The sequence below is a fragment of the Notamacropus eugenii genome, chromosome 5, assembly GCF_028372415.1.
Source record: "Notamacropus eugenii isolate mMacEug1 chromosome 5, mMacEug1.pri_v2, whole genome shotgun sequence".
In the NCBI taxonomy this organism is placed as follows: domain Eukaryota; kingdom Metazoa; phylum Chordata; class Mammalia; order Diprotodontia; family Macropodidae; genus Notamacropus; species Notamacropus eugenii.
In genome coordinates, this window is record NC_092876.1 from 35538329 (window position 1) to 35551360 (window position 13032).

Below are 13032 nucleotides of genomic sequence, written 5' to 3' on the forward strand. Positions count from 1 at the left end.
GGAACAATCCAAGTGACATTTTCCAAAGGGGAAGCAATTTCTTATGGCAAATTAGCCTAAATATTTTTCTTAAGTCCATATTAAAATTAATCTGCATTATAGCTGGGGCGGGGGGGTGCTTCAGGTTGTGAAATTGCAGGGAAGATACTGTCCACAATAAAAATGCTATTGTATAGAGTTTACAAAGTCAGGATCATCAGACACCGTGTGTAAGCACATGAGCATGCACTGGCATATGTGTGACTTGGCCATATGAGGCAACCTGATATTGATACCAAACAGGTCATTATCACAGAAAACTCAAATGCCACTGTTTACTGATGAGCCAGAGAGTGGACTGCCAGTGTCCCATGTGACAGGATCTTTGTGAGATGCTACCACTCATACTGACTGGCTCCGAGAGGTGGATTCCCTTCTTTAAGTCCCTTTGACATTGCAAACACCAAGGGATTCCCAGGCCTGCATATGTCCCATTGAGCCAATTCTCTGAAAAAGCCCAAACTCAGTAATTTTTCCTGGTCCCACCAGCCAGACAATGCAAATGTCCTAAACAGATAATGAGGAACTGGCTCTCTTCTTGGATAGATACTTTACCTAAATTCTTTCGTGCTCCCCAGGGCAGGTGAGGCAGACAAACTCCGAGACTTGGCTCGACCCCGGATGGGATTCCCATAGTTCCAGTCTTCATCTCCATGACACGCTGAACAGCGGTAAGAGGCTGAATCTGGACTCAACTCTTTGCTTAGACTGATTTTTTCTTGTTCCATCTCCATAGTGGATAAAAGGGAACTTCCGTCAGGAAGACACTGACGCCTTAAAGAGAAATTAAACGATAAATTCTATGGATTCATGAATCAGGTCCTACTAATCAATTAACTTAGGTTATTGCAATATACCTGTCTTTGATTATCTTTGCTCTCTCTGACCTCCACACCTGTGTGAACAATCTACCTTCAAGGACAGCTTCAAATTCAACAAAATGATCAGAGAAAGGCAACAAAATAGATTTTCTTTTCTCCTCCTTTTTATCTACTCCTGTATTGTTAGCTCAATGCAAACTTGCTTTGGAAATCTTACACAAAATTAAAGACAATTCTGTTTGCTGAGGCATGTCAGGGCTCCGCAATGAAGATGTGGGCTACACTATAACATTTTCAATCAATTAAAGAGTAGTGTAAATCTAGTTATTGCTCATTTTCATAAATCAAGAATTCCTTATTGCTTATAAGAACATCCATATTCAGATGAGCTAGGAATTAGTTCTAGATATTTAGCTCAGAGTAGATGACCTCAGGTCAAATTAAAATCCAATCCGCATTTCTCAAATGTTGATCTACATGCAAACCACAAATGGTGGTGTCATCATGGTGTCAAAGTGACCCTAGGTTTTTGAAGGCCATGCCAAGGGGGTACAAGTTCTGGCAGCTTTTACCATGCTGAGAAGGCTTTAAGAATGATCCTGTAAACAGCCCGTTCACCTAAGACTGGCTCCTTCCCTGCAGCCTACAAGCATTCTCCATCCTAAAAAGCCTTCCTTGGACTCTAAAATAGCAGCACACACCCGCTCCCTGTTCTCAACCCTCCTTCCACTCCCAAAGCTAAGGGCAAGATTTAGTTCACATATTTTAAAGGCTTACTGGTTTTTACATTTCTAAATTTACTGAATTTATATTTCTTTCATTTCTAAATATTCTTCCTCCTTCCCTCTCTCTCTCCCTCCTCAGAAATCCATCCCTTGTAACAAAGAAAAAGGCAAAATCCAAATCAGCTGCAGAAAGCTAAGCAACCCCTAGCTGAGTCTGCAGGCCTGCCTGGCTCCGCCCCAAAAGACCTTCTTCTGTCTTCTTCAGGGCCAGATAAGGCTTTGGTGTTCAGGTGGGTTTTTCTGCTGTCCTTTCCATTTCTGCAGTAGCGACACATACTATGGCCCTGGTTCTACTGCCTTCTCCTACAAGCCTTCCCCTGCTTCTGTGTAGTCCTCACGGTTGTGATCTCTTAAAGTGAAGGAATATTCCACAATATTCCTGTGCTACAATTCATTTATCCCTTTCCCAAAGGATGGGCTACTATTTTGTTTCCAATTATGTGCTGCTACATACATTTTGGTGCTATGGGACTTTTTCTATCTTGAGAAACATGCTTGGCTCCTACTCCCTTCTCAGCCTCTTGAGAAACTGTCCTGATCAAGGTCACCCCCCTCTGCTGCCTCCAGAATGCTCCTTGGCTATCCCCCTCCCCAAGATCTCTGCAGCCTCTCCCGCAGTAGATTGCCCCACCTCCCGCATGCTTTCTCATGGTCCTCCCAACCTCTTTTTCAAGATCTGTACAATCTCACATCTCTATCAGCCTGCTTGACTTTTCCACTCAAATGTCCCAGAAGCATTTCAAACTTAACTTGCCCCCAACATTACCTGCCCCTCTTCTTAACATCCCTATTCCTAGTGAGGACACCATGACTTTCTAATCACTCCCGTTTGCAATCTTGGAGTCATCTTTCATGACTTCCTCAGCATGTCCTCCTCCCCCAATTCCCATCAGTCACTGGGTCTTGTGGATCCCATCTCCACAATCTTCCTGATCCCTGCCTTTTTCGCTACTTCCACCACAACCACACTGGTTCAGGCTCTCCTTGTCTCTCTGATGGACTAGCCCATGGGTTGGTAAACTACAGCCAAAGCTAAGAGTTTTTACATTTTTAAATAAAGTTTTTGTATTTAAAAATATGAAAACCAACCCCAGTTTTCAGGGCTGCAAAAACAGGCTGCAACTGACTTTCCAGTTCCTGGCCCAGCCCAACAGCCTCCCAAGTGATTGCTCCTCTCTCTAACACAGTCTTCCCCAGCTGTCAAAGTGACTTTTCTAAAACCCAGATCTAACCATGTCATGTTCTTGTCCTAGAAGCTTTAAAGCCTCCCCACCGTCCCTAGAAGAGAATAAAGACAAACCCCTCCGTTGGAAAAGGTCCTTCATGATCTGGAAATAGCTTACTTTTCCAGGTTGATTATAAAGTTCTTCCCCTTATATATCTATTTTTTAAAACATCTGGCCTAATGGCTGTTCCCTGTACATGATGTTCCAAATCCCCTGCCTCTTTATATTTTCGTAAGCTCTCTCCCATGCCTGGAAATGTTCTCTTTCCTTACCCCTCTCTCTTAGAAATCCAGGCCTAAGTGCCATCTCCTATAAGAGGCCTTTCTAGATTCTCCTTGGGTCTTTAGTGCCCCACCCTCAAAGCTAATTACTGTGTATAATGTTGTATAAATGTTCCATTTACTCATCTGTAAACATGTCTCTCCACAGTAGGACAAGGTTAATAAGAAAAGGGACTACCCTGCTTTTGTATGGGCAGCCGAAGTACTAAGAAGGGAATGCTTAGCACATAGGAGGTAATTTAACAAATGTCTGTTGAATCACTGATCAGCTCAGGTGAGAAGTCAGTGCAGCACCAACTGACTGGCCACTTGGTGAAGAATTCTTTGTATACAACAACCCACTGCACCAAGAATACAAAATGGCCCTAAGTCCTATGGAGTTGCCTTCCACTGTGACAAGGACAGAGATAGAGTGTGCTAAATATCAGTTTTCAAATCATCCAAAACCTTTCTGCTGGGACTTTTCCAAGTTTTACAAAAAGCAAAACAAATTCCAGCATTGGCCACACCAAAAAAAAGTCTCAATCTGTACTGAATCCATCACCTCTCTATGGGCAATATGATTCATCTCTGGAATTGTGACTGGTTACTGTTCAAATGTGAGATCCCTGTTCAAAGGTCAAGGAGCAAATGTAGTAATCAAGACTAATAATCTTGACATTCTTGCTAGAAACAAAATGAGAAGACGGAAGGATGATACAGCTAAATGGAAGGAGTGTTCGTCAGCTCTCTTTGGAAGGGAAAATAAAGCAACAAATTGTCTCATGGGTATTTGGCCATCCTCGTTTAGTATTTGTGGAGGGAAAAAACCACCATGAAGTATTTATACACTGACACCTTTTGCAGAAGATAAAGAGGTAGAGAAATTCTATAAAAAACTCAGTAAGAGCTACCAAATTAAAATCAAAATAAACTCTTCAATGATTTCCATGCAACATTAGACAAAGACAATAAAAAAAATTGGAAAACATGATTCAGGAAAAAGGAATGAAAGAAAGCCAAAACTTACAGACCACACAGAATCTTCAAATCTATTTATCATCAATAATCTGAGAAAAGAATCTCCAAAACACATCACAAAAAGTGAAATGGAAATTTTAGTAGAGAATGATAGTTCTTGAGTAAATTTTTAAAAATTATCTTTTTTTAATATCACCAAATTTCTTCCAGAATCCTTCCTGCTCCCTCCATTCAGTCACCCCATTACAAATTATTCTTTAAGGTACAACAGCTGTGACTTGAGTTGGGGGGGGGGGGGGGGAGCGCGGGGAGGAAGCAGGCCCCTTCTCTCTCCTCTTTGAGGCCAGGCTACACTGTTGCAGTCACTGTGTCTACTCTTTTCTTAGCTTTGCATACTCCTCCAGTATCAGACTGTGTAAATCTTTTCATCCTTCTTTATAGCTGCTGAGCTGTTTACAACGCTTGGTGACCTCATTTGGGGTTTTCCTGACAAAGACACTGAACGGCTTGCCATTTCCTTCTCCAGCTCTTTTTTTTTTACAGATCAAGAAACTGAGGCCACAGTGCTAAGTGACTTGCCCAGGGACACACAGTGTCTGGGGCCAGATTTGAACTTGAGAAGATGAGTGCTCCGATCCAGGCCCTGAACTCTATCCATTGCTCCACCTTACTGCCCACGTTTGCCTAGCTGCCATAAAAAGATGTCTGAGTGGAGGGCACTCGAATCTGCCAAGCAGACATCCCTCAAGCTTAGATCTGACTCCCTGAAGGCTATGGCACCTGGGATGAGCTTGTCTAAAGATTTATGCGTTGGCCACTATCACAAAGGAAACACAGAGTCCCAGGCTGAAGAGGAATTCCATACAGATGGTAATAGCCTCCAGATCCCGCTGTTTGTAGATGGATCAAACTTCGGAACAATCGAGAGGCTCCTGGGTGAGATATATATACACATACATACATATATACATTTGAAAGAATCTAACTTGACCAACCACACAGGAAAAACCACAGATGAAAAATGTCTATTATCCAGACTATGATAAACAGGTAGGAAAAGAGAATTCACCCATCAGCAGTCATGTCACGACCAAGTGACCCGACAAATGGAAAATAAAGTGGGCTCAGAATTAAACGGGGAGAGAAAAGGAGGCTGAATTATCTTTGGAAAACTGCAAAATTCTTGTACTAACCAAAGCAAAGATCCAGCTTCTCAACAGCAACATTCAACTGGGATCACACAGTTCAATCATGAAATAATGCTTCAGAAGAACAGGGTGAATGTGAATATACTATTAATACAATAAAAATAAAGAATTATGAAAGAGAACAAGATTAAAAGATGTAAAAAAAATCTGATATAAGTGAAAAAAATTGCAAGAGTGAGGGAGAAGGGCAGTGTGTGTATGCTTCACTGGTGTCCCCAGGGAGGAGGGGAAGACTTGGTGAGAGCAGCACAGGAAGGGATGGGTTACAATCTGTATAGTAAAGAAGACCACAATGATGAGATCACTGAGGATACATAAATAAAAGCTGTCCTTGCCCAGTGAGGACATAAACACAAATGAAGGGCGGGCTTGTTCTGATGGTGCTGACATTTTATTGGGGTGGGAGGAAGGGGAATAAGACATGTGCACCATTAAGTGTGATACAAGGGAGGGGTGACAAGGACAAAGAAGAGATCACAGTGCTCCAAGAATAGGAAAGAGGGAGAGAACACTGAAGAGACAAAAGCTACCCTATGCACAAGTACTTCCAGATACATACTTTCTTTTCAACCTTTCTTAAATTACTCTTCTTGAGAATTACAAAAGGTTGTTCCAAGTTAAGGAAATAGCAATATGTGATATCTAATACATATCTTATGGTTCAAGCTAAGATCTTTTGGCCAGTGGTATTAAAGCTCATCCAAGAGTGAGGTTTCTAACAGCTATATAATCTCCTAAATCAATATCTCAATAATGAACAAGTAGATGGCAGCAACTGTCCCTGAAAGTTTAGCAAACAAGAAGAAAATTATTTAACTCACTGTAACAAAAAGCGTTTATTACATTGTGCTAATGAGAACAAAAATAATCAAATAAGACAGTCTCTACCTCCAGAGAGTATACATTCTAATGTAAGACAATACAAAGTAGGGCTGGAAATATGGGCAAGGAAATAAAGAAGTCTTGACAGTGAGTGGAGCTGGGAGAGTGTGGCTGGGCCCCTCCTGAAATGGCAACCCTGCTTCTGTTGATCAGTCATGTCCAAATCTTCTTGACCCCATTTGGGGTTTTCTTGGCAAGGATACTGGAGTGGTTTGTCATTTCCTTCTCCAGCTCATATTACAAATGAGGAAACTGAGGCAAACAGGATTAAATGACTTACCCAGAGTCACCCAGCTAGGAAGCGTCTGAGGCCAGATTTGAACTCAAGAAGAGGAGTCTTCCTGACGGCAGGCCTGGCACTCTATCCACTGCACCACCTAGCTGCTCGAAACAATCACTGAGGATTTGAAGCAAACTGCAGTGGCTCGAACTAAATGTAGAAAATTCCCTACTCAAAGTCTTGCCTGAGAATGAAGCACTCCCAAACCTGAACCCCTTGCTTTGTCCTGCCCTTAGGATTTTCAATAAAAAAATACATTTAAAAACGTATTAAGAAGATGGCAGAGTAGAAGCATGGACCTGCTCTAGCTCTCCCCCCATAGTCCTTAAAATACATGTAGAAAATGACTCTTCAAAATGTATTAAGGCCAGCTTTCCAAAAAATTTGAAAAAAAAAACCATATTAAACTATTTTTAATTAATCTTTACTTGACCAGAAAAAAAGTTTCCATCTTTCATTTTGGTAATAAGCACTTAGAAATGCGGAAGGAAAATGAATTCTGCCTGCAAATGAATATTCAAATTCAAAAATAGAAAGCACAGAAGACATTTTCTATTTTGCTAAATTTGACAGAAACCCAATCATGGACTTATTCAAAGTGTCTCTTGCCACAAAAAACCAAATAGCTGATAAATGACAGGTTACTGTTCAGGGCAGAAACCCAAACTTCCAAAGACATATTCCAGATGTTAAAGAAGGTTACTTTATCAAGTTTATATGAAGAAAGGATTTCTTGTTACAGTGTAACTAACCACCACTTGAACAAAGTGGCATTCTGCATGTATATCATAAAAAGACACTGCGCTCCCCAAATTTACACAATCTATTGTTTAAAGGACAAATGCCAGGAAAATGGTGACAATGCCATTTAATTCATAGTTGTCCTTGACATATTAGGCCTCCATAACCTTCAAAAGGAGCTGCAGGATTAGCCCTTAAGGAGAATGTGCACCAAAAGCCTAACAGACTTTTTCATTTTGTCAAAATGATCTGATGGAATAATTCCAGCAATGTTTCCCAAACTTTCTAATAAATGCAGCAAATGATTTGCGGGACTCAGGAGTGACAAATGAACCTGCAGCGAGTGAATCAAATACACTGTTCATTTTCTCCAATTTTCTAACCCAGATCTCCTATGAGTCTTTACACTTGGCTGGTTTCTCCAAAAACTTTCATTACAAACACATATTTATCATAGTCCTATGAACCATGGCTAATAACACACTCAAACCATATGGTCATTGTACGAGAGAAACAAGTTGTTGCTAAGTGCCCAGCAACGGTGTTACACAAGAAACCCTAGGACAGATTCAATAGATAACTGGCTTACTACTTACAGTCTATTATTCCACATACATCTGAACATGTTTCCATAGTTTTCAGAATCATTAACTTTCTCCAATTTTGCCAATTGCAAGTTTGACTTTAAACAGGAACACAGGGGTCTGTAAGGTGCCACCAGTATTGAGGTCTGTCAAGTCGTGAGCTGCCTCGAAGAAGCCCTTAGGAACACTCTCGTATGAGGACAGACACTTCAGATCTTGGTGGAGCTTTGCCCAGATGTTATCCTTACAGGCACTTGAGTCATCTGAGCTTTAAAGGTTCTGAAACTTCGTCATCCACATGGATTATTGTGCTTGTCTTTTCATGAAGTTTTTTCAATGCCTCTTATGGTTATTAGGATGCTGGTGTATGAATTCTCAGAGGAGGAAAGTAGCGAAGTCATGTTAGGTCATCCAAGTGCCCAGTGAGACTAACTTCTTAAAAATATGATAAATGTCATCCCCATGTCAGTACTGTCCATATTAATCAGATCCAAGAATTATTTCATTACAGCAATTTAAAATCAAGAGAAAAATGATTAAGAAATCTTAAGGTTTCGATTTTCTTTTCTCCTTGGGCCTAATGGATTCCTCTGCCCACTCCCACTCTATGCCAGGAATACTCTTCCTCCTCACCTCTGCCTCCTGGTTTCAAGACAGTTCAAATCTGATCATCTTGAAGAGGCCTTTCCCAGCCTTTCCCCACCCGTAAGCCTACCACTTGGGCCTCTCTTCTGGAGTTATTTCCAATTTACACTGTATGTACCTTGTCTGTACAATTTTCTGCATCTTGAATGTGAGGGCAGTGGGCATGCTCCTTCCTTTCTTTGTATACCCACAATGCCTGGCACAAAGCATTTAACAAATGCTTAACTGACTAATAATTCCATATACAAATCTCAGCAAAAGATATATTACATTTTAGAGTTCATCTACCTCATAAAACCCACAATCCCCATAATCCCCCAATGATTTGGAAACTCTCAAAAAGGACCAGGCATACAAACACTTCTTGCTACAATGATGACCTAGGCAATTCACTGAATCTCCCTCAGCTTCAGCTTGAAAGGCTATGAAATGGGCAAGTACCTATGCCCAAGGCTACCTATGATCAGAAACAAAAAAAGGGAGGGGGCAGGGAGAAAGAGAGAAACAGAGAGCTCTGGTAACGTAAAAGCCTCTCCTATCATTTCCTCCTGGATTTTGTTACTGCTAGAGAGAAATGATTTTTTGCGGGTTTATTTTGTGTCCTGCTCTTTGCAGATACTGTCATAATACATTTCTCTAATTCATTTAAACTGAGTGTTCTGTACACGTCAAATTCAACACACCCCAAACAGAAGTCATTACCTACCTAACCATTCTCCTACTCCAAAGACCCTCCTATTCTCATCAAGAGTTCAACATTCTTCTTCCAGCCTCTGGTTTGAAGACTCAGCATTTTACTCCCTCCTTTTCTTCCCTCATCTCACATACATACCTAATCAGCTGATCAACCTTGTCATTTCTACCTCAACTACATCTCTTGCATCAGATCCTTCCTCCCTATTCTTGCAGCCTCCATTTATTTTCTTTTCATTTCTTTTTTTTTTAATTTATTTATTTAACTTTTAACATTCATTTACACAAAATTTTGGGTTCCAAATTTTCTCCCCCCTTCTCCCCTCCCCCCACCCCAAAACACCGAGCATTCCAGTTGCCCCCATCACCAATCTGCTCTCTCCTCTATCACCCCTCTCTGCCCTTGTCTCCATCCTCTCCTCTGCCTGTAGGACCAAATAACTTTCTATACCCCTTTACTTGTATTTCTTATTTCCTAGTGGCAAGAGTAGTACTCGACAGTTGTTCCTAAAACTTTGAGTTCCAACTTCTTTTCCTCCCCTCCTTTTGGAAGGCAAGCAATTCAATATAGGCCAAATCTGTGTAGTTTTGCAAATGACTTCCATAATAGTCATGTTGTAAAAGACTAATTATATTTCCCTCCATCCTATCCTGCCCATTTCTTCTATTCTCTCTTTTGATCCTGCCCCTCCCCAAGAGTGTTGACTTCAAATTGATCCCTCCTCTCATTGCCCTCCCTTCCATCATCCCCCCCACCCTGCTTATCCCCTTATCCCCCACTTTCCTGTATTGTAAGATAGGTTTTCATACCAAAATGAGTGTGCATTTTATTCCTTCCTTTAGTGGAATGTGATGAGAGTAAACTTCATGTTTTTCTCTCACCTCCCCTCTTTATCCCTCCACTAATAAGTCTTTTGTTTGCCTCTTTTATGAGAGATAATTTGCCCCATTCCATTTCTCCCTTTCTCCTCCCAATATATTTCTCTCTCACTGCTTGATTTCATTTTTTTAAGATATGATCCCATCCTCTTCAATTCACTCTGTGCACTCTGTCTCTATGTGTGTGCTCGTGTGCGTGTGTATGTGTGCATGTGTGTGTGTGTAATCCCACCCAGTACCCAGATACTGAATAGTTTCAAGAGTTACAAATATTGTCTTTCCATATAGGAATGTAAACAGTTCAACTTTAGTAAGTCCCTTATGACTTCTCTTTGCTGTTCACCTTTTCATGCTTCTCTTGATTCTTGTGTTTGAAAGTCAAATTTTCTTTTCAGCTCTGGTCTTTTCATCAAGAATGCTTGAAAGTCCTCTATTTCATTGAATGACCATTTTTTCCCCTGAAGTATTATACTCAGTTTTGCTGGGTAGGTGATTCTTGGTTTTAGTCCTAGTTCCTTTGACTTCTGGAATATCCTATTCCATGTCCTTCGATCCCTTAATGTAGAAGCTGCTAGATCTTGTGTTATCCTGATTGTATTTCCACAATACTTGAATTGTTTCTTTCTAGCTGCTTGCAATATTTTCTCCTTGACCTGGGAACAATGGAATTTGGCCACAATGTTCCTAGGAGTTTCTCTTTTTGGATCTCTTTCAGGTGGTGTTCTGTGGATTCCTTGAATACTTATTTTGCCCTCTGGTTCTAGAATCTCAGGGCAGTTTTCCTTGATAATTTCATGAAAGATGATGTCTAGGCTCTTTTTTGATCATGGCTTTCAGGTAGTCCCATAATTTTTAAATTGTCTCTCCTGGATCTATTTTCCAGGTCAGTTGTTTTTCCAATGAGATATTTCACATTATCTTCCATTTTTTCATTCTTTTGGTTTTGTTTTGTGATTTCTTGGTTTCTCATAAAGTCATTAGCCTCCATCTGTTCCATTCTAATTTTGAAAGAACTATTTTCTTCAGTGAGCTTTTGAACCTCCTTTTCCATTTGGCTAATTCTGCTTTTGAAAGCATTCTTCTCCTTATTGGCTTTTTGGACCTCTTTTGCCAATTGAGCTAGCCTATTTTTCAAGGTGTTATTTTCTTCAGCATTTTTTTGGGTCTCCTTTAGCAGGGTGTTTACTTGTTTTTCATGCTTTGCTTGAATGTCTCTCATTGCTCTTCCCAGTTTTTCCTCCACCTCTCTAACTTGATTTTCAAAATCCTTTTTGAGCTCTTCCATGGCCTGAGCCCATTGAGTGGGCTGGGATACAGAAGCCTTGACTTCTGCGTCTTTCCCTGATGGTATGCATTGTTCTTCCTCATCAGAAAGGAAGGGAGGAAATACCTGTTCACCAAGAAAGTAACCTTCTATGGTCTTATTTTTTTTCCCTTTTCTGGGCATTTTCCCAGCCAGTGACTTGCCTTCTGAATATTTACTTCACACCCACTTGGCCTCCAGATCCTCCCAGCCAGGGCTTGGGGTCTGAGATTCAAATGCTGCTTCCTAGCCTCAGGGCTTGGGGCGGGGGCGGGGCTGCTATTCAGTGTGAGATTAAGTTCAGGTGGTCAGGTTGCGGCAGGGCCACCTGGCAGGGCTCAGTTCCCTCAGGGGGTTTATGCAGAGACCTTCCACAATGGATCCTGGCTCCTGCCTGCTTGGGGAGCCCTGGTCCGCCCCCGCCTCCGCTGCTGCCTCCCAAGAGGGCCTGAGTTATGGGGGCACCCCACTCCCCTCTCGACCTGCCAAAGAGACCCTCTCACCGACCCCCGTCACCTGTGGGTGGAGGGACCTGCGTGACCGCTGGAGATTCCGTCCCGAAGCCTGCTCGGATCTGCTCCTCCCGGTGTCGCGCAGCCGAGGCAGGGCTGTGCTCCGCTCCTGGTCTGCAGCACGAAGGACCTTTTGCAAGAGGTTTTCAGGCTCTCTGGAACAGAAATCTTCTCAGCTCCGTTGTTCTGTGGCTTCTGCTGCTCCAGAATTTGTTGGGAGTTCTTTTTTACAGATATTTTATGGGCTGTGGGATCGGAGCTAGCATATGTGCGTCTGTCTACTCCGCCATCTTGGCTCCAGCCTCCACTTTAGTTCAGCCCCCCGACTATCTCTTACCTGGACTATTGCAATGGCCCTCTCCTGGCCCTGCCCCCCCCCAATTTGTATCATTAACAGAGACCTATGTAGTAGTGAACCTTGAGCATAAGTCATCTTGGATAGTCTTAACAGTATGCATGAGGGATAGATTCCTTGCTGGATTAGGGCCTCAAGGCTGTTTTTTGCAGATGAGGAAATGAAGGCTCAGCTGGGTTAAATGACTACCTCAAATCCCACAGCTGATTTTAGAGGAGGCATGAATTCCCATTTTCCTGACTTCCAAGTCAGGCACTTTATCCATCAGGCCACAGTGTAATCTCTTAATACATGTGTTCTCTGCCTATGCCACAGCTTTGTTATCAGGAAAGGAGGTTACAAGATTCTGAGTAATTATCAATTATTTATAATTTAACTATGTGATAGCTAGGTGGTACAGTGGATAGACTGTCTGACTTGGAGTCGGGAAGACCTGAGTTCAAATCTTTCCTCAGACACTTCCTAGCTGGGTGAGGGCCAAGTCAATTAACCCCTCAATCTCAGCTTCCTTCTCTGTAAAGGGATAATAGTAAAAGTACTTTGAAACTTTCAAGTGGTATGAAATGCTAGCTAGTGGTGGTAGAGTCTCCCTGGGCTTTTTCACTTCAGTATGGAGCTAACTTGAACCTCACTTGCAAACCCTGGCAAGTACTTCCCACACCTTCTTCATGTCCCATTTGTCTGCCATCCAAGGACCAGACTGACTCCACTGGGCAGGCTCATCACCAAGTTGGCTCCAGCTAGACTGCTATTACCAATTGGGGGCAGGGAGGGTGATAAGCATGGAAGGAATACACACATGATTAAATGCAAAGTAATGAGAGTATATGGGTTTATA

General features: G+C 41.9%; 1 protein-coding gene across 1 annotated transcript in view; it reads right to left on the reverse strand.

Annotated features, from left to right (window-relative positions):
* The window catches only part of NADK (NAD kinase), a 50233-nt gene that overhangs the window by 16823 nt on the left and 20378 nt on the right, over positions 1-13032 (reverse strand). The window contains exon 2 of the mRNA XM_072608552.1: positions 595-813. Within this exon, the coding sequence (XP_072464653.1) occupies positions 595-773 (179 nt within the window). The 5' untranslated portion in view covers positions 774-813. The remainder of the gene's footprint in view (positions 1-594; positions 814-13032) is intronic.